The 22,404-nt window shown below is 35.2% G+C and overlaps 1 protein-coding gene across 1 annotated transcript in view; it reads right to left on the bottom strand.

The window, feature by feature from the left end:
- Positions 1–4,445: 4,445 nt before the first annotated feature.
- The window catches only part of Mgat1 (alpha-1,3-mannosyl-glycoprotein 2-beta-N-acetylglucosaminyltransferase), a 328,989-nt gene continuing 311,030 nt past the window's right edge, over positions 4,446–22,404 (bottom strand). Inside the window, exon 12 of the mRNA XM_090400969.1 lies at positions 4,446–5,344. Coding sequence (XP_090257095.1) covers positions 5,231–5,344 — 114 coding nt within the window. The 3' untranslated portion in view covers positions 4,446–5,230. The remainder of the gene's footprint in view (positions 5,345–22,404) is intronic.

Genomic DNA, 22,404 nt, shown 5'->3' with positions numbered 1-22,404 from the left:
CTGCTTAGCTAATTTTGTCTCATAATCTGATTTGCCCTTTCTTACCATACTAGTCATCCTTCTTGCTTGCACTTTGTACTAAGTATGTTGATCACCTTTTTCATTATATTCCCTCCATGGTGTTTTCTTTTTTTCCCCAGCGCTTTTGGTTTATATCTGTACTCATCCACTTAATTCCCCACTTGGTTTGTCACCTGCCATTTGGTATGCAGTCTGATACTATTTCTCTCAAAGAATTCCAGACCACTTCCCATGCACTCCGACATTCTTTCCTTGTAGCCTTTTCATGGCACTGCTCCAAGATGCCTCCAAGTCTTCATAATTCCCACAGTTCAACTTCAATCACAAAATTTGCCAGCAGGTGTGGAACGTAGAAATCTGACCAGAAGATTAGCAAAGTTATTCATATTTGCAATGGGAATATGTGAAATAACTTTAGGATACTTAAGTTTATCAGTCATTCAAGCAAAAGATTTTTAGACATCTTACTCTCACAAACTGAAGCAAAAATGGAATCAAAATCTTTTGATTCTAGGGCTAGATTAAAGAAAAACAGGATAACAACATGTATGTGTGCGTGTGTGGGAGGGGTATATATATTTACTTAATTTCTCCCTCACACTACGAGTGGTTAAAACTCTTAGATTCAAAATAAACATAAAACGCTGAAACCAAACTCCTAATTAACCTTGCACACTGGTTCATATCCCAAGATCTCACTTATATAACTTAGCCTCATAACTTTAATAACCCATTAAGAGTTGAGTCTTCAAACACTTCATAACCAAAATAAAAATCTTTAATTTACAAAATTGCAGAAATATATACAACATCAAATCATCTACTTAACAATGCAAACATCAATGTATTTTTCAGATTACAAGAACAACACTTCAATTTGTACAACTTTCTTTCAATCACATAAACCAACAGCTATTATCCTATATAGACAAAACTTCTGGAATTTCAGTTTCTGTTTCTTAAAGAAGCTCATATTCCTTCTTGAATTCACACAGGACAAAGACTAACATAGAACTTGCTCTCTACATGACAGCAGTATACACTCAATTTCCTCCTGCATCCTGAATTGCAGAACACTGAAAAAATACATCTCTTTATCCAAGATATTTCTGTAATTTCACTTTCTATATGAAAGTAGCAACAAACTCCACTGAGTAATCTACTTAGAATTTTATCGACAGTTTTGTTGCTTCAGAACCACCTTGCTTTCTATGTGAAAACTTCTGAAGAAATAACTAAAACCATAAAAACTGTTATAAATCACTTATTAGCCTGAGAATCCTAAATAAAATTAACTTTGCTGGGTTCAATTTCTACATGAAACTGGCAAGTTCCTTTCAATTTTAACTGAAATAAATCTTATATGGATTAATAACTACAATAAACTTCACACTTATCTCTTTATACAAATGATATCAGTCTTCCATTTCTAACTTTTTTTCTAATTTCTAATACTCACTTCATATACTGCAGATGGCAAAACTTCAAAATCTTCTCCTGCTGTGTTCCTTTTCTACTCCCCAAATGGCTTAGCAATGTCTAACAACATTCTTTTTGTTTCTGTGCATGCTCGGAAGCCACCAAACCTAAACAACGATGACTGGATAATGTGAGAAGGGACCTCTAAGATCTCAGACTAGAGAAGAATTCATGTCATTGGAGAAAAAATACATAGCACATAGTGAGTTTTCAATTTTACTGACCCCCAGAAAGTCTAACACTTTTAGAATCCCTATTTTCTGGTATTAAACTACTCACAAAGAAATTATATTTTAATTCAACTAGTTTCATGAAAGAAACTTTGTTTCACTTCACCTTTTCACAAATGTTTCAAGAATAAAAATCATACAAACACTTCAGGAAATTTTCCCACCAGACACAGTGGACCTTTTCACACTGCAGTAATAGCACTGTTTACAAATTTTATTTTATTATTATTATTTTTTTTTTTTTAATAGTAAGAAGGATTAGCTATGTTAGCTGAGCTATTCATGAAATGGTTTGAAAAAATAACCTTTCAGTTATCAAGGAAGACAAGCAAAAATTTGGCAAAGATACAGCGACAATATTTTTATCATCTGGCCTGGTTCTACTACCCAATTAGAAGATTTCGTAACTTTCCTGAACAACATTCACCCTCAAATCAAATTCACAGTTGAATTAGAAAGAAATAGGTCCTCCAAAACAAACAGAAGAACAAATAAATCAAGAATATAAAGGAGAAGTGATTCTCTATGTACAATTGATCACAGATAAAATTACAAGATCGCTTTGCCAAAAAAATCTAAAAGTCGCTTTCTTTCCAATAAACAAAATCACCAATCACCTGAAACTTCCTGAACCACAACATCCACCACTTAAAAAACCAGATATCTACAAGATCAGTTGCAGTTGTGGGCTACACTACAGAGAACAAACTGCCAGATCTTGGGAGATACGTCGATTAGAACACATTGAAAATGAAACCAAGCACAAATCAGAGCTGGCAGCACATACAACAGATACAAAACACCTAGTAGAATGGCAACAAACTGAAATGCTCCATATTAATTATCACTTTTACTCAAGAGCATTCAAAGATTCAGATAAAATGATGAAGTATCCTCTACAGTGTAACAAAAAAACAATGGATGATTTTACATCAAATCTGGTCTTCCTTAATCCATCACAACACTTGTATCTACCAATAGTATACAGCAATCCATGAACCAGCAGCCATCAAATGCACACTTTCCATTGTTTAAAAATTTTCAAATATTCTTCACTAGAAATGTTAACTGTTTTTTTATTTGTTTGTTAATTTATTTGTGCTATTTCTTGATGAAGTGAAACAAATTTTTTCACAAAACTAGTTGAATTAAAACAATTTCTTTTTGACTTCATTGTGAGTGATTTAATACCAGAAAATAGTGATTCTAAAACATCCTTTCTACACAGAAGCCTACGCAATGAGTCTTTAATACTATATGATCGGTACAAGGTATCATCAATATTATTTAAGTGCTTCCTTGAATGTGATGTAAATGAAGCCCTGGAGAATTGTGATACTGCAGTAATGATATCACAATTCTGCAGGGTGATAAGATGAGTAGGAGGAAAAATAATAAACCATCTAAAGTTTGCAGGGCGTATTGATTTTATAATGGAAAAGTAAATCAGATTTTCAGGAAATCAACACAAATTTAGATCCTAATCTTAAAAAATATGACTTATTCATAAATACCAAAAAACATTTAATGGTAATAGGACAGCAAAGGTCATACTGTGCCATATCAAAGGTTATAGCAGTACACAAGGTAAGACAATTAGAAACATCTAAGCCCGTAGCAGGTATGATAACCACTCAACCAACCAGGCTGGTGTAGAAGTTTATTAGTTCAAAGACCTAGGAAATATTTTTAATGAAGAAAGAAGAAAAGATCAAGAAAGAATATCAGAACAAAACATCACTCCAAAAACGATTATCAGTATATTCAGAAATCATACTTAGAATTACAAATAGGTTACATCTTACTAGTGCATTCTTTATTTACATGGCATGAAACTTGGACCCTCTTAAAAGAAGATGAAAAGAGGTTGCTGACATTTAAAATAAAGTGCTACAGATGTCTCCTAAAAATATCATACACATCATATCACTAATTTAGAAGTGCAACAAAGAATCTTTTCTTTTTTTTTTTTCCAGCCTAAAAGATATCTTAAAGATTAGAAGGATATGACTCATCTGGCTTTTTCATATTAACAGATCTAATGGCTTCACCTTCTAATGCATGTCCTTGTATTGGGAGGTGAGGACTTACCAGGAAGTCAAAAAAGAAAGTTCATAATAAATTGGCAAGACAATATAAAGCTGATTAAATGCTTCATTTACTGAGCTGAAAACTAAATGTTGATCAAGAACTGACTGCAGGATTTCTGTGATTAATGTTTCCTGATATCTTCCCAAATTATGGATAATGGGAAGAAGAACAATTATATATGTTGTTACTATCCATGCATTCCCCACTTGTCTAGAACATTGATGAGTTTGCTTCATTCCTTATATACCTCTGGCTCGTTCACATTCTAGTCTATCTTTCACAATATTATCTTTACTAATGCTTTGCACAGCATGAGGCAACTTAATAAACTACTCATTAAATATTTAAATTGTACATCCTGCACTGGTTACCTACCTACAATTTCCATTAACTAATATGATGCTTTTATAATTATTCTTTCTTCTATTGGCTATTCTCTTTTATGCTGGAAGAACTCCCAAGGGTTTTTCTTGATGTGACAAAGTGCTTTTCATATTGTACTTTCTCTTTCAGTTGTTTCTTCGATGAATTGCCTTTTAGTGAATTTTCAGCATATCTTACTAAGCGGTGGATGAAGTTTTGTTGTATAATAAGAATATGAAAGAATTGACAAACTATGCCAACTGAAGTTGATACAAAAGTACCTTCACTTTATTAAAGGATATAAATAAAGAGCTTGCCTGTTTTTTGATAAAAAAACCTGATACATGGCAATCATATACAAAGTTCTGAACATCCATTTTATTTAATCAGATTTTGTTGAGTACAGTTTTAAGAAAATAAATTTCTACAAAAGGGGAATATGAACTTTTCTTGAAATGAATTTGCACTGAATTTTAGTAATTTCTATTTTGGTGAATACGACTTTTAGCTATGTTCTTTCTTAAAGAGTTCAGTTTCAGCATGTTTTAATTTTTCAAAGGAGACAAAAAAAAAAGAAAAAAGTATGCTTTAATTTTATTTTTTTTAAAAATGAAAACAGAAATTAATCAGTTTACCATTGTATTAATGCCATCATGTAACTGCATTTTAATAAAATATATCCAGTTAATGACACAAAAAAGTAAACTGCTAACATATTTTCATCTCTCAGCAAAATAAAATAAAAAAAAGTCACATTAAAAGATCTCAAATGCTTGAAAATGTATTTTATTCATCTTCCTTTCTTGTGTCATATTGATTGCAAAATGGTGTTCAAACTCTTTTTTATATATATATGGTCCAAAAAGTCTCCTGAGTTTCCTTTAGATGAATCAAGCAATATATCTTTGTAATGTTCTGCTACTCACATGATTAGCCACAGCAGTAAAAGTTTATCGACAGGCTTGTTTTAATTGAGCACTAATTTTCTTTTTTACTCTGTACAGTGATATGATTTAATTCTGTGCCCACATACGCACACAACTATGCTAGCTCCATGATGGGTCATAGCCTTTCCAATCTGCAGGAGGTGCCAAATATACACGTCTTCCCTTGTACATAAAATTTACCACACCTCGATAACCTGTGCGAGGAACTCCTGACTAATAAAAAGAAAGAATATGATTGTCAATTTCTACATAAAATAATTTATATTAATAATCATCAGATGAAAGTGTTAAAAAGTGCTACTTTGAATCACTGAAGATTTACTGACATTAAAATCAGTGATTTTAATCTTGGTAAATCTTCATTATACACAGATAGGGAACTTACTACAGGTAAGTAATCAATGAATGATTTTTTTTTTAAAATCATTTTATATCAAAATGTTGTTTATTTGAAATGTGGCAAAATATCCTTCATGGTGAAACTTTAGACAATATTGAGATGTCAATACTACATGCAGGTTTCCTTTAAAGAATGCAAAACAAGAGAATGAGGCATTTATTTTGCTATTTATGCAATAGCATCAATTTTAGAAGAAGGTATGATTTTAATGACAGTAGTAACATTTGTTTGAGTTAATGAACTGTATTTTTCGAAGTAATGTTTTTCATAAGTATTCTGTAAATAATGGTAAAGATTTATAATTATGATTATTATTAATGGGCACTTCCTTAATCGAACTTCTGTGGTTTAGAGAAACATTTTTAATTATTACAAAAAAAAATTATTACAGGACTTGACATTCTGACTAAACTCCTCTCTCCCACACAATATTAGATAATTTCAGAGAATGATTTAAGAGAGGCAAAATATGGGAATTCGATAATAAGAGGTATGGTGAGTGAAAAGGTACACAAGGTCTGTTTTCAGGGAGGTAGAATGAGCAGAGTGATTGAAGCACTGGATAATAGGAGTACATGAGTAAAACAGTTGATAGTGGTAGCTGGCAAGTATGATTTAACTGGTAGCAAGATGAATGCAAGGAGGGATGTCATGAGGCTGTTAAGGAGAGTGAAGATAACAGTGCAGTAAGGAAGGTAGTCAAGTGTATTGCCCAGGTATGATCATAATCGGTTGAGAGAAGAGCAAAGATTATGAATGGTATGCTAGCAGAGTTGTGTGAGGAGAAAGGAGTTCATTTTGTGAATGTGTGGGATGAATTTAAGGGGCAGATAGAGCTGTATATAAGAGATGGGCAACATTTGAATGGATTTAGTGTCAGTCAGTTGGAGATACTGTTGCTGCAAGAGAATATGACGAATGAATACAAGACCTGAAGAAGCAAGAATTGTGGAACAGCAGGAAAGTAATGTAGATGAGCGGCATGAGTGAAGAGAATGAGAGAGAAGGAACACAGGGTGGATAGGAAGACTGCATAAGAAGCGTAGATAATGGTTTCAGGAGTAGATGTGTGAATGTGCAAAAAAGGATTATAATAATCAAGGATGTAGGCTTGAGATTTATTATTACATATCATCATCAAATTCCTGCCATGTACCCTCAAGGGGTGTACAGGATATGACAGTACTACATGAAAAAATTACATCATTACTAACTTCCTATCTACAATTTTCCTCCAAATCAGTCTGTTACTTGTCAAGACTCCAACATTATCAGATCTTATATTTCTATCGTCTAAGGCACTTTGTACCGTATCAATCCACCTATATCTTGGTCTTCCTCTGGGTCATTTTCCTGCCAACCTGGCAGAGAACACTTGTTTTGCTAATCTTTCCTCTCCCATTCTATTTAAGTGACCATACCATCTGAGATTAGCTCTGCTAACGCATTCCTGGATGCTGACAATGTCAAGTTCTTTCCTAATATCCTCATTTTTAATATGATATTGCCATTGATGCCATCTGTTCACGCCTCTAATTAGTGTTGTGAATTTATTCAATTGACTTCCCACGATACCAGCTTTGCTGATTCTGTTGTCTATTTCTATATTTAGTTTACCATCTTCAGTAAACATTGTGCCTAAGTAGCTGAAATGTTTTACTTGTTCCACAGGTTCTCCATTCACAACACAGTTGACATTTTCAATGATTCTGCCTATTTTCATTGTCTTTGTCTTTTTATTGCTGACCTTCATACCATATCTATTACAACAGCTATTCAATTTAGTCAGAAAATCTTGCAGACTTGTAGCGGATTTATTTAGAAGTATAACATCATCCGCATAAAGCAAAGAGCTGACATTAACATCTCCAATTTTGATATCAGGTTTAATACCACATTCCTTCATAATGTGATCCATATAGATAATGAATAACAGAGGGGATAATGTACATCCTTGTCTCACACCAGATTTAACATTAAACCATTTTCCTGTACTTCCTTCAATTCTAACTGCTGACTCACAACTCAAATAAAGACTAAGTATTGCTTGATATAATGCCCCATTGACACCATATAACTGCAGCGTATTGAATAGCTTCTCTCTTGGCACCTTGTCATATGCCTTTTCCAAATCGACAAAACTTAAATACAGATCTTTGTTATATTCCCATGCTTTCTCGACTATTTGTCGTAAAGTGAAGATCTGATCCTGACAGCCTCAATTTGGCCTGAATCCAGCTTGTTCTTCACCAAGCTTTTCTTCCACAATTCTTCTCAACCGTTTCTCAAGTATACTTGCATAGATCTTGCCAGGAACACTCAGTAGGGAAATACCTCTGTAATTCTCACATTCAGTTTTATTTCCCTTTTTATATATGGGTACTATGAGAGCTCTACTCCAATCATCGGGAATTCGTCCCTCTGTCCAGGCTTTCTGAACTATGCAGTGCAGCCACTGTAATACTCTTATACCACCATACTTCAGCATTTCTGGTCGAATATCATCTACTCCTGCTGCCTTTCCACATTTCAAGCCTTTGATGGCTTTTTCTACTTCAAGTATGGATATGTATTCCTGACTGCATGCCTGGTCAGTGTTTTTTATCACTGTGCTGTCATCACTGCTTGTTTCATTTAGCAGTTTTTCAAAGTAATTACTCCATACTTCAAGGATATCTTTTTCTCCTGTTTTCATTTCACCTTTATCATCTCTAATTCCTTTTACAGCACTCTTTCCTCCATTCCTAAGCTTCTTCAACAACCTCCAGAATATTTTGCCACCTTCTTGATATTTATTTTCTATATTGTTGCCAAAGTCCTCCCATGACTTTTGTTTAGCTAGTTTTACACACTGTTTAGTTTTCTTACATTTGTCTCTGTATTCGCCGGCGAAGGTTGGTCGATTGGTAGAGCCTCTGCTACTAATGGCTCAGTTAAGTATGTTTGAGCGCGGTTAGTAGTTGGAAGGGGTCCAATCGTTCAATGCTGTCGGCACACTCTCCCTCGATGAGTCTTTGGACTCCCTGGAGGTGTCAAAATAATAATAATAATAATTCTGTAAGAGTAAAAGCTGACTTATTTGCCAGCAACTTTTGATATGCTTTCTTCTTTTCCTTCACTGCCTCTTTAACTTCCTGTGTTCACCAGGGAGTTCTGATTTTTTTTATCCTTGCACACAACCTCACCACATGCCTCTCTGGCAGAATCAATCAATGTTTCCTTCAGAGTTTGCCACTGAATCTCCAAGGTTTGATTCCTGTTCTCAAACTCTTTCATTTTCTTTTCAATAATATTTCTGTATTTTAGTCTACAGTTCACATCTGAGAGCTGCTCAACTTTTATTCGCTTTAAAACTTTCTTACATGTTATTCTTTTCAATATGAAATTCAATTTTATCCTGCTCAAGACTAAATAGTGATCACTTCCAATTTCAAATCCTCTGTACACTCTGGTGTCCTGCACCAGGGAGAAAACATCACTATCAACAATAACATAGTCAATGAGACTTTTCTTATTCCTAGCCTCTTCTCTCCATGTGAATTTGTGCACATTTTTATGTTGGAACATGGTGTTAGTAATAACCAGTCCATGCCCTGAGCAGAAATCCAACAGATATTTGCCATTATTATTAGCTTTGCTCTTTTCTCCAAATTTTCCCTAAATATTTTTGTATGTCTCACAATCATTTCCTATTCTGCTATTTAGATCCCCAACAAGGACCAACTTTTCCTTTTTCATTGTGTCAGTTGCTTTTTCTAAAGCCTCAAAAAATTCCTCCACTTCTACCTTAGTAGAACCTTCTGTGGGACCATAGGCACAAATAAGTCTCATTGTCCAGTTCCCCATTCTCATATTTGCCCACATTACTCTACTTGAGACTGACTGCCATTCAAGAAGATTAGCCTCGTATTTTGTGTTGAATACTATGGCTACTCCTTCTTTTCCTTGATTGTCATTGCCTGAATATAACATTTTGTATTTATTGCTCAGAAAGATCTCACCAGTTTTGGTCTTTTTTGTTTCAGTCACCCCTATTATGTCGATCTGGTACTTATCTAATTCCTCAGCTAGCTCCATTTCTTTGCCATTCAGGCTTCTTACGTTAATAGTACCGATCTTTAACTCTGGTGATGTTGAGTTGGGGTTTGTTTTCAGATTTGTTCCAGTAGCTGACTTTCCGCTGTTCGCCCTGGTTCCCTGGCGAAAACAACGGGGGCCTTGTTTATCCAGGCGACGCCCCAGCCGGCATGAAATTTTGTCATGTTGTACCATCATTATTACATATTTACATATTATTATTATTCAGGCCTCCATGGAGTCAAAAGAATCATCGTGGGAGGTCCTTCCTAAGAAACACAAAGTCTATCAAGACTCATCGATGGGAGGTCCCCCCCACTAAGAAACACAAAATCTATCATACCACTCCTTGAACTCATTGACCGTTCTCGCTCTCACTACTCCATCAGGCAATGGATTCCATGGTTCAACCACCCTCCATGGAAAGAAACCACTCCTCACCCTCTTGCTCACAGTTTCTTTTCATAACTTCCAGGGATGGCCTCTTGTCATCACTCCTTCCCGCTGTTCAACCAAGTGAAAGAACTCCCCAGTGTCAACCCTGTAACCACCTCTCAACAGTTTAAAAGTCTCAATCATATCACCTCTCATTCTTCTATCCACCAAACTCTGCAGTCCACATTCCCTCAGCCGATCCTCATAACTATCACTGTACAGTCCTGAAACCATCTTTGTTATCTGCCTTTGTACCCTTTCCACAGTTAATTTATCCCCTTCAAATCCTGGGGACCAAATCTGAGAATAATAGTCCAAGTGTGGTCTGATCAGGGTCTTATACAACAGAATGATAACTGTTTTATCTCTGCAGGTCAGTGTCCTTCTCATTATTGCAGCAATCCTGTGTTACCTACACCACCTTTCCAATATGTCCCCTAAATTTCAGGTTTCTATCAATCATCAACCCCAGATCTCTTGTCTCCCCTACTTCCTCCAGTATAACTCCTCCCATATAGAGTATGCAGTGTCCCATCGATGTTTCCCAAACCTCAAGACCTGACATTTCGCTGCATTAAACTGACACCCCCCTTCATCTGCCCATTTATCTAGCTTATTCAAATCCTCTTGCAGGGCTGATGCATCTGCACTATTACTAATAATCCTTCCCAGCTTTGCATCATCTGCAAACAACTGAACATCCCCCTGCAATCCACTGACAATGTCATTAATATAAAGGTTAAACAATATAGGTCCCAGCACTGAGCCCTGTGGGACCCCTCTTGTAACCCTCTGCTTCCTTGAAATTGCCCCACCATACACAACTCTGTGATACCTATCGGACAGCCAATCCTGAATCCAGTTGACCAATCTGACATCCAGACCCATGTGCTGCAACTTAAATATCAGCATATCATGTGGCACCCTCTCAAATGCCTTCGCTAAGTCTAAGAAAATGGCAGTATATGCCTTTCCCTCATCTAATGCTCTTGGAACTTTATCATAAAAGGCTAGCATATTGCTATAACAAGAGTGCCCCATTCACAAATCCATGTTGACTCTCACAGATAACATTACCCTCATCTGCCCAATGCTGTATACAGTCCTTCACTACTTTCTCCAAGATCTTACTAACTACTGATGACACACAAATTAGGTCAGTGAAGGGGTGTAATATCAGTGATGATACATGAATGTACAGGGAAGAGTGTGGAGGAGTCATATCCAAGAAGTGGGGTGAAAGATGTTATAGAAACAGAAATGAGCTTGTGTGTATGTTTACAAATGCTAGATGTATTAGAAACAAAGGGTACAAAATTATAGTACTGACAGAGTTCATATGCAGAAAAACTGACATTAAATGGCTTAAATGAAACGGATGATATTCTGAAAGGAATAGAAATAGAGGGATATGTAGTCTTTCATGAAGACAGACAATGCAAAAAGGGAGGAGTGCTATTATGATGGCAGAGGAGTTGTATCCATCTAGAATGGAGATGTGCAAGAAGCAAATACTGACAGTGGTTTTGAAGCAGTATGGTATGAAGTGGAGGTGGATAGGATGAAATGTTTAGTAAAGTGTTGATATAGAACTGGTAATGTGGAAGGAAGTGAGAAGAAAATGTTTAGGTAAATTGGTCAGGCTAATTAAGAAAAGGGTGATTTCAATTATGGTAATATAGACTGGAATGAAAAGACAGCATCAAGAACCAAAGAGAATAGCACTCCTCTTCCCTTTTTGCCTTGTCTGTCTTCATGAAAGATAACATATCAAGGGTCTTGGGTTTGATTATCTTATCAGAAGATATTGTTGTAAATGAAGTCACAGCTTTATTCGGTTGATGAAAGTGACCATGAAGTGATCACTTGAATGGTGACTAGCCATATGATGACTTTTGTGAGAAAGGGTTACATGTGAAACTAATACAGTGAGTGATTATGACAAACTGAGGAAGTGGCTTGCAGCGATATCATGCAATGAGGAATTGGATGGGAAGGAAATCAATGCTGCTTGGTCTCTACTCAGGAAGTATTTGGCAGAGGCAATGACTGACTTAGTGTATTCCAAATGTCAGGAATAAAAAGGCATTTTATTCCTGACATTTGAGAGGTGGCAATAATCAGTTACATAAGGAGTACAAAGAACAAGCAAGGAAGGTGACTTGCTTGGTAGCAAACATGCAATATGGGCAGCAGTTAGTAAATGAAATCCTAGGGAGTTTATTTGATATGCAGCCAGTAGAAGGAAGAATGATTATGAGTGGATGATGTTAGTTAGTGATAATGGGAGAATGATAAACACTGAGGAGGATTTGGTAGAGCTGCATAATGAGCAGTTCGTTAAAATATTCCATCTTTGTGATGACAACATATAGAACTTGAAAGCAGCAAGGACGAGGGAGAAACCAATGGTGGCGAGCGAACAGGAGGTAAATGAAGAATTGAGTAAACTTGATGTCAACAAGGCCATGGGACTTGATGGTATATCACCATGTCTTGAGGAAATGTTCCAGGGAGTTAACAATTTTAACATACATTTTTAACATGAGTCAGATTAGCCCAAGTTCCAAAGGAGTGGAAAGATGGCAAAGTTCTGCTTCATAAAAGGGTTGATAAGACTAAAACTTTGAATAAAAGGCCAATCAGCTTGTCTGGAGTTGTGGGCAAGGTGCCGGAGAAGTTAGTGAGGATGAGGATTCAGAACTGGTTGACAGCAGCAGAATTGTCTTTAACAAACATCATGGGTTTGCTAAAGGAAGACTATGTTTTAGCAATTTGCTCACTTATTATAGCAAGGTGACAAAATACACTGGACAAGGGGCATGCATATACAATAGTATACCTAGATTTTGCAAAGGCTTTTGATAGATTGTCACATGACAAACTAGCAGTTAAAGTGGAAGAGATGGGGTTGGATAGTAGATTAGTGCATTGGATTGGAGATTGGCTCTCTGATAGATATCAACAGATTGTGTATGGGGGAGTGACATCCCAGAAGAAGAAAGTCACTAGTGGTGTGCCCCAGGGTTGTGTTTTGGAGCCAATGTTTAATTTGTATGTAAATGACACTGGAAAGGGCTTAAATGGTGATATGCAGTTATTTTCATTATAAGAAGTAGAGCAGACGTAGCTTTGCAAGAGAACCCAAATAGACTGTTTGAATGAGAAAGTGCTTGGGGATGTCAATGTATATTGCAAAGTGTAACATTTTAAAATTTGGGAAGAAAAGATGGTATGCAGAGCATAGGATTGATAGGGATATTTTAGAGGAGGTGGAGAAGATAAAGATCTGGAGGTGATGGTGGATAGAGACTTGAAATTTCACAGACATTCTGCTAAAATTGTGAGGACACAGCAAATTATGGAAATGATGTGAAGAACACTGATGTGTAGAAGTAAGGATGTTATGATTCCATTGTACAAGGCATTGCTCAGGCCACATGGATTCCTGTGAACAGATTTTTCACCTGATTTTCAAAAGGATAATAAGTTGTTGGAGAGGGTTCAGAGACAATGGACTAAGTCTGCTTCTAGTTTCTGGAATATGAGGACACAGAATGCAAATTACAGAGCCTAGTGGATAGAAGGAAGATGGGAGACATGATCAGCATGTATAAGTTGGTAAAGGATAATCACCAGATTAACATGGATGAGATTTTTCATAGAATATCTGAAGACAGAAGGAGAATGAGATGCCATCCCTGGAAGCTGTATAAGGTGGGTGTGAACAAGGGGGAGGAAGGGGGAGTAGATTTTTTGCATAGAGAGTATGCAGAGCATAGGATTGGTAGAGATATTTTAGAGGAGGTGGAGGAGATGCATTGCCTGTGTGTAGTGAGTGCAGAGACAGTGAATGCATTTAACTTGAGGTATGATGAGCTCTGCATGTGAGAGTGGGACCTACCGATATGCATCTCTTGATTACATGGAGGTCTGTTAATAATAATTCTCACCATTCTGCCAATAACCCTTACCTTAACCACCTCTCCTTCCAAATACACTTTAATATCAGTTCCTTTGTACATTCAAACATTTCATTACAGCTCCCTGTCTCGCATTCAAAATCCCTACTCCAATTAAATAACACAAATAATTCTAATCAGGATGAAGTGTTATTACAAGTATTCTAAGGCAGCCCAAGGCAAAAATTTAGCATATCAAAAGTGACACAAGATCACTCTAGCTTTACACTTAGCCAACACTTAACTGGAAATGGAAGTGTTTTTCTGGTATTCATTTTCAATAGTTCATGTTCCTTTACTCCTTTATCTAATGTAAGCAAACAAAGCTTGTGCATGATGCATCTTCACAACCACGCTAGTTGGGTATAGAGAGTGTGATTACTTCACATCAATCGCCTTAGTATCCCATAAGGCAAAGTATGTTCCTTTGAACATGCATGATGCTATGCATTATGGAAAGTCACTACCGAGATTGGTTGGTTTGAAACTTTACTGAAGTTTAATCAGTAGGCGACAGATCCAGGAAGACACCAAGGTTGAATTAATGGACAAGTCATATATTCCCCATATACAAGTAGTAAAAATTTCATCATCAAATTCCTGATATGTACCTCCGGGGGGGGGGGGAAGAACAGGATAATTATGATAGTACTACATGAAAAAGTTACACCATTTATTAATAACTTCCAATCAACAATTTTCTTCCACTTAATCTTTATTCGTCAAGATTCCAACATTATCAGATCTTATATTTCTGTCTTTTAAGGCACTTTTTTTACTGTATCAATTGATATAGATATAGACCAAGATTTAGATCTTGATCTATTCCCTTTTCAAGAACCTCATGAATATTTTGCCACCTTCTTGTTAATTATTTTCTATGTTCTTATCAGACTCTTTCCATGACTTTAGCACTTTAATGAGCACTTCACTTTCTTACATATTTCTCTGTGTATTCCCCCTAACAGCACAAGCTGACTTACTTGCCAGGAACTTTCAATATGCTTTCTTTTTTCCCCAGACTGCCTCATTATCTTCTTGAGTCCATCATGGAATTCAGATTGAAGATGATCCTTCACGTGGATCATCTTCGAGGCTGGTATGGCCACGTTTAAACTCAGCAGCCCATTTCTTAAATGTCGAAAACGAAGGTGCGCATAAACTTTTATGAACTTCAAATGAATTTCTTTTGCCGTGAAATCTTCTTTTACAAAGAATTTTATAACCGCACGATACTCAATTGTATCCATTTCAAGGGATACAGAACACTTTTGCTTCAGACAGTTGTATAAAACAAACTACTTGATAGTATGACTTGCAATTTCACATGGATGCTTATGACATATGTACAAACTTGGAAAGAAAAAACATCTTGCTGATAGTGTTGCCATCTATGGTCGATGCCGAGAACTTTTCAGATCATCCTCATATGTTGATCTGGCATTTAATCAATTTTTTTGCTAGTTGCATTTCTTTTCCACTGATGCTTCTTATGTTAATAATACCAATCTTGAACTTTGCTGATGTTGAGTTGGGATCTGTTCCAGATTTAGTAGTAAAAAGGTATAGAAGATTTTTTTCACTTGGTTACAAAGTAAAGTTTACTTCAGATGCAAACTTTGTTTACTTACTCATGGATAAAGGAATAAACAAGAATATAATTTAATTTGTAACCAAGTGAAAAAAAAATTCTACAGCTATCTCTGATCCAGAATATTTTAATAGTAAGGTGAAACAGCTTTTTATTACATGTATGTGGGAAATATTTTCCACATATTTCCCACATACACGTAAGTGAGAAATATTTAATCCAAGTATATTCCTTGGTCTGGCTCTCACTGATGAGACCTTTATCAAGGAAACCAGTCTGGGTAGAGACCCTTCTATAATGCTATTCATTGTGGGATACTAAGGCAATCAATATAAAGTCAACAGCTTCTTTATACAAGTAGGCTGGTTGTGAAGATACTTTACTTAAAGTTTGTTTACTTATACTAGAAAATAGATTCAAGGATAATAGAATATAATTTCTTGGCAAATGTAATTTACATGGTTTTGTCTTGGTTTAGGTGATTTAAGTTAAGTGACCATGGGACCAAATAATAAAAAGATTATCAGCAAGCCTGTGCCAAACTCAGTTTGGGTCAGATATGAGAGAAACATTTAGGTTCAAGAAAATCCCAAAGAGTTCTGCTACATGGTGAGCAAAACAAAGAATGATTATAGAAGGATAACTGTACAGAATGTGGATGGTACAGAGGTGGCAGAAACATTGGGAAAATAACGCAGAGATCAACATGACAGAGATCAAGTTGAGAAGACTAGGGGGTAGATGAACTCAGGTATTAAAAAATTTTAACAAGATCCATGTGCAAATGAATAGAAAATGGAGACAACAGTTTAATTATGCAAAGGAGGCTCCAAGAGAAGGTTTAAAATTATAGACCAGTTGATATCTCAGGAATGGTGGTTAAGATACAAGAAAAGTTGGTTAAGAGGCAGATATGGATGTGACTCTCTACCAGGGGCAGCATGATTTTGTGAAGAGAAGATTTAGTAATTTACTCCCATTCTATAAACAGGCAAGATAAATAGCCAAACAACAATACTGCTTTGGTTTGCAAAGGTATTTAATAGAATATATCATGGAGTCATTATGTCAGTTGGATTAAATGGGGATGGACATAAAGCTGGTGAACATAATGTAAAGAATAAGACACTGTTGCAACACAGTGAGGTGATGACTGAAACATGTAGACACAAGAAATTAAAGAAATTTAATTTCAAGAAATTGTGTCTATATGTTTCAGTAATTGCTTTATAGTCTTTCCAATTAAAAAAAAAAAAAAAAAAAAAAAAAAACGACTTTTGTGCAAAAATCCAGGTGAATCTCAAGTGGTTGCACTTGATCTTCAAAGCTTTTGACTGGGTCTGGCACAAAGGCTTACTAAGCAAACTTTCATCATTTTGTCTGTTTCAGGACTTCTGTAGTTGGATTGCCAGCTTTCTGTCTGGATGCACACTGTGATAATGATGGATGGTTCCTTATCCTCTGAACCTTGTGGAAACCTGGTTCTGTTTTCTCACCAACCCTCTTCCTGCCATATATCACTGACCTACTTCAGTTGACCTCCAACCCAATACACAGTTTTGCAGACAGCAGCACATTGCACTCCTCCCTTTCATTTGATAAACCTTACTGTACACAACTCACTTCAACATACAGAATATCAACCACCACTGCCATCAATTCCGATCTCCAAGCCATTCTCCCATGGGGTCTAGATAACCTTGTCAATTTCAATGCTAGTAAAACCCAATTCTGTCTTATTTCTCACAAAAAATAACCATTAACCCATATCCAGTATTATTTTTGACAACACTCAAATTTCAGGACAAGATGAGATTTCTCTTCTTGGCATCAAGAAAAGAAATCCCTGGCATAAACACACAGCAACCATTGCACCCTCAGCTTCTAAAAAAACTAGGATTTATCTTTTGCTCAAGACCTCTTCACCTCTGAACAGCTGTTAACATTATACAAATCACAAATCTGCCCAGCTACTGAATACTGCTCTCACATTTGGGGTGGGTCCCCTAAGAGCTCCCTCAAAATGCTTGACTCAATACAGAGGAGAGCAATTAGATTGATTAATGACCCATCTCTTACCAACTCACTCCTCCCACTTTAGCACAGATGTTTGGTTTCTGCAATATATGTATTCTATAAATCCATTGCAAATCTTCATCTGAAATAGTATCAATAATTCCCCCACTTAGTACTAAGCCCATTGGAACATGTGCAGCTACTGCTGCTCAACATCCCTTCACAGTGCAACTTGAAACCAACAGAACAAGTTTCTTTTCCTCCTCCATCCCTGCCACTGCTGTATTGTGGAACATTCTTTCCACTGATGTGTTTCCCTAGGAATACAATATACAGGCTTTAAAATCAAATGTAAACACATTCCTCCTTTTCCAACCCACTACCCATATACGGTACTAATGTATTATAGGCTGATCAACCAACCTCTCATGTATGGGCGCAACATAAAATAAAGCAAATTTGAGCAGACTGACCAGTCTGCCCACAATGTTTCTGTGTTCATGATCACATGATCGTGGATTTCCATAAATTTCAAGATAGGAAAGTGGAGGATTTCTGTCTGATTTGGAGATGAATTTCCAAATCAGACAGACTGAAAGAAACTTGAAAGTTAATCTGGTGAAGGTCTTACAAGTCTTTCCAACAGGCCCTTGACATTATATTCTGGTCTATGAGTCAAGTCTGCATCTATCTCACTAAATTCTGTCTAGTATCCACTAGGCAGAATTTAGTAGGATTAAACTAAAGTTGAACACAAATTTGTTTCTAATTAAAAAAAAGACTTTATAAAAGAAGTTGCAATGCCCATGTCCACCAACCCAACAATCCATAAAAATTACTGTATGAAGCTTTCCAAATTTTGGGAAGTTATCCTAAGCATTACTCCACATTTTTGTGTTATTTACTTTTGTTTCTTGAAATGTAACAGTTACAGGTAGTGCTCTTCTCCTGCAACAAACATCATACATTGTAATAATGCATGCTTTAATTGCAACTGTTATTCTAATCTTGTGCACACACTGCATTTATTTGTTATAGGCCTTTCTGCCTTTCATGTGTGGGAGTAATATATCATGTTTTAGTAAATTTAAAATCTAGAATTCTTTAGTTAGTTTTAAATTTCGAAATAAAATCTACTGTGTGTTTTGTTTATGCTCCTGTGACTGATGATATTACTTCAATAATTATTTTGTGATCAATATTTTGGAGCATCAGTAGAACTATTTATTGAAATATAAAGAAATTCCAGTTTTATGAATTTTGGCAATCTTGGGGGGGGGGGCTCTGATGAAAGTTACAGAGTTGGGCCAGATATTAATAGAATAGAATTTAATAGACTTATATGACTGACACTACAAAAGGCTGTGAAACTCATCAGCATCATACGTATCAAGGATTTAGGCCTAGCATGGCCTGTTCCGGCCTTAGAAATCATCATTGAATCGTTTAAGAGGACATCCTGGTTTTCTTTTTCCTAATGGCTTGTACTTTAAGCCTTGTTTTGGTAAAACAATATTGTAAAACTGTAAAGCTGTAAAACTATATTACAATATTAGTACCATGAGGGGCTAAAAATTTCTATTTTTTTATTAATTTTATATAGGCCAGTTTGTGTGTCATCAGTAGTTAGTAGGATCTTGGAGAAAGTAGTGAAGGACCGTATACAGCATTGGGCAGATGAGGGTAATGTTATCTGTGAGAGTCAACATGGATTTGTGAAGGAGCGTTCTTGTTTTAGCAATATGCTAGTCTTTTATGATAAAGTTACAAGCGCATTTGACAGGGTGCCACATGATAAGCTGATATTTAAGTTGCAGCACATGTGTCTAGATGTCAGATTGGTCAACTGGATTCAGGATTTGCTAAAACTTTTTCAAACCTTCAGGCCTCCAGTAAGTGGGACAGTGGGCACACATTGGGTGACGAAATTCATCCCCATCCAAAGACAATCAAAAACTTCCTTGCCAACAGCAGGATTCAAACCTGTAGCCTACTGATTGGAGAGCAGATAAAGTAACTACTAGGCTAACCAGGCTGGCTAAAACTAGAACACTTTCTATGATATTCAGAGGAATTCATGATGATTACTACTCTTATATTCATTTTTTGTAATGTTTTGGTTGCCAATTTTATTTTTATACAACACCTGTGCAACTTCAGATTGTAGTTTGTTTATTTTAGCAGGAAGGTCACAAATGCTTCTCTTAATGATACTGATAAAATCAGAAAATAGAATCTGTTTTGGAGTAACTGCATATTCCCTACTTTTGGTTAAACCTTTGATCCAATCAGTAATGAATAGATGAGTTGAGTAATTAATTACCCATTTATTAAAGGTGGCAGAAGATGTATCACTAGTTTTGTGTTTTTTATGAAAAAGAATGACAAACTTTTTTATTAGTTTTTACTTAAGGGAAGAATGAATGAATGATAGATTTGCTTGTATAACTGAATTCAGTAAAGATAAATTATATTTGTCAATATGCAATTGGTCAAGAGGTAACGTACTAGCCTTTTGATAAAAATACTAAGCCCTGGTCAATTTAAGTGTCTAATTTTTAAATTAGTTAGCTGACTTTGAAATGGCTTGACAATATTTTAAAAATAACTTGATTTCATAAAGAAATATTTCAATAACATGCTTTATGAAATTGTCTGTTTCTGAATTTATCCTCTACCACAACATTAATCCAATTAACTGAAATGGACTGAAATGTTAGCTGAACAACTTAAAATTTATTAAATATTTACTATGAATATCACTGTAGTGTTCAACACAATTCATTTTGAAGAACTACTTTACAAATATATTTCTACAACATTGTGTTTGGTATTGTTAACAGTGGGTTTGTCATCTAGTCCACATGAAAATGAACTTCACATTTTCCTACACAAAGTGAATAGTATTTATTGAATCATCAAATTTACCAAAAGAAGGGATAATATTTTCTGCACTGTCTCATACATCATCCTTCCTAATGGATCATAAAGTTCATTTGGTTATAGAAAAATCATTCCTAGTGGAAGACATATCAGTGTGGTCTCCAATCATTCATATAGAATTTTAATGTTACCAGAAATTTAGTAACATTAAAATCCTTGTCTGCCAACAACTTAAAATTCATGCTATTCAAGAATTATTTAATAACTATATGCCTAGAGAAATTGCTGAGAATTTGCATTCTTAGGTGTTTCTTTTAAAAAAAAACAAAAACTGCTCATATCATAGAAAATTTCATTTTTTCCCCACTTATCTATTTTCAGGTTATGTTCCCTCTTTCCTTCTACAAAAGACATAATACAACCTTAGTACCTTCCTAGTATATGCAGAATGGCATTCTCTTGCAATCCATTTATCATGGGCAAACTGTCAATCTGATGGAGTGAAAAGTAAAGAAAATACAGAATAAATCCAGTTATGAAAATGTGAAATATTCAAATTGGATGATGCCATAATTATTGAGTATTCTATTTATTAGTAAGAAAGAAATTTACATTATACAAAGAATCTTGTTAAGACTTTTTACACTAGCCAACCTACTTGCATTTGGAAGATTTATATATATTGCCAGAAGAACATTTTATTTATTTATTATCAGAAAAAAAGACATTTGGAATGGAATTACCAAGAATGATCACAATGATTATTTTTTTGACTTATTCAACTATGTTTACTCTGATGAGTAAATTATGCTACAGAAATATCTGAAATGTTCTTTAATTTTTTTTATTATAAATATTTCAATAAACTTAAAGCTGAAAACTTGCATTTCAATCTATTTCAGTTTATTGCATTCTGCTCTGCCATTATCATCACTCACCAATGAATTTTCTTCCAATTCTCTCTTTCCCCCTCTCATATCCAAGAATAGTCACTCTAGTATTCCTAATATTCATCACTAAAACCCATTCAAATGTAGCTTATTTTTTAAAAAAAAAATTTATATAAAAAAAAGTACCACATGATTTAAATTTCATAATATATTTTAAACTTCCTATGCCATAACTTCTCCTTGTAACACACTTTTTCTTCTAAATCAGGGGTCAGCAACCTTATCAGACTCGCGGGCCACATTCAACTTTTATTTTTAATAATAGGGCCATAAGCATTTAATTAAGAGAAAATAGTGAGTGGAAAAAATACTTCAAATTTTTAATATATCAATCTTAAAAAACACAGAAATATTTAAAGTACGAGATATGAAACAAGTATGAAAATGAAACTTATTGAAAACTTATTATTGCGTAAAAACAAAGTAATACAGTTTATGCATCACAATATGTGTGTCTCCCTGCTTAATGTGCCTTTTGTGATTGTTTTCCCTTAGTCAAATAACCTATATTCACTTTATAACCTGATGTTTAAATTCGAATCAAAGCATGCAAATGTTCATCAGTCAGTCGAGAAGAAAATTTACTTTTTCTAAAACTCTTGGTAGAAAATGCTTGTTCACAAATGTGTGTGCTTCCAAATGTGACCGTCATCTTCTTTGAGAAACTGATTAATCCTTCAAATTGTTTGTTACGCATCGATAAAATTTTTCAACATTTTCTAATGGGTTCTTCAATGTTTCATTCTGTTCCAAAACTTCCATCTATAGTTGGTTTGATACGTCATCAATGTCGACATTAAAAGGGTTCAAAAATAATTGCATTTCGATGCTATTTTTATGATAATTCCATTTGTAAATCTTCAATAATACCAAGAAAAGTTTAATTTTGTGTTTGTCATCCAATTGTAGATTTTCTTCCATCATATGTTTCTTCAACAAACATAGTTTGCCCTTCAAAA

The sequence above is a fragment of the Typopeltis vanoorti genome, chromosome 11 (assembly GCF_054136105.1).
Source record: "Typopeltis vanoorti isolate ZY-2024b chromosome 11, IOZ_Tvanoo_1.0, whole genome shotgun sequence".
NCBI classification, from domain to species: domain Eukaryota; kingdom Metazoa; phylum Arthropoda; class Arachnida; order Uropygi; family Thelyphonidae; genus Typopeltis; species Typopeltis vanoorti.
The sequence above is the reverse complement of the archived record's forward strand: the minus strand, read 5'-3'. Positions and strand labels throughout refer to the sequence as shown.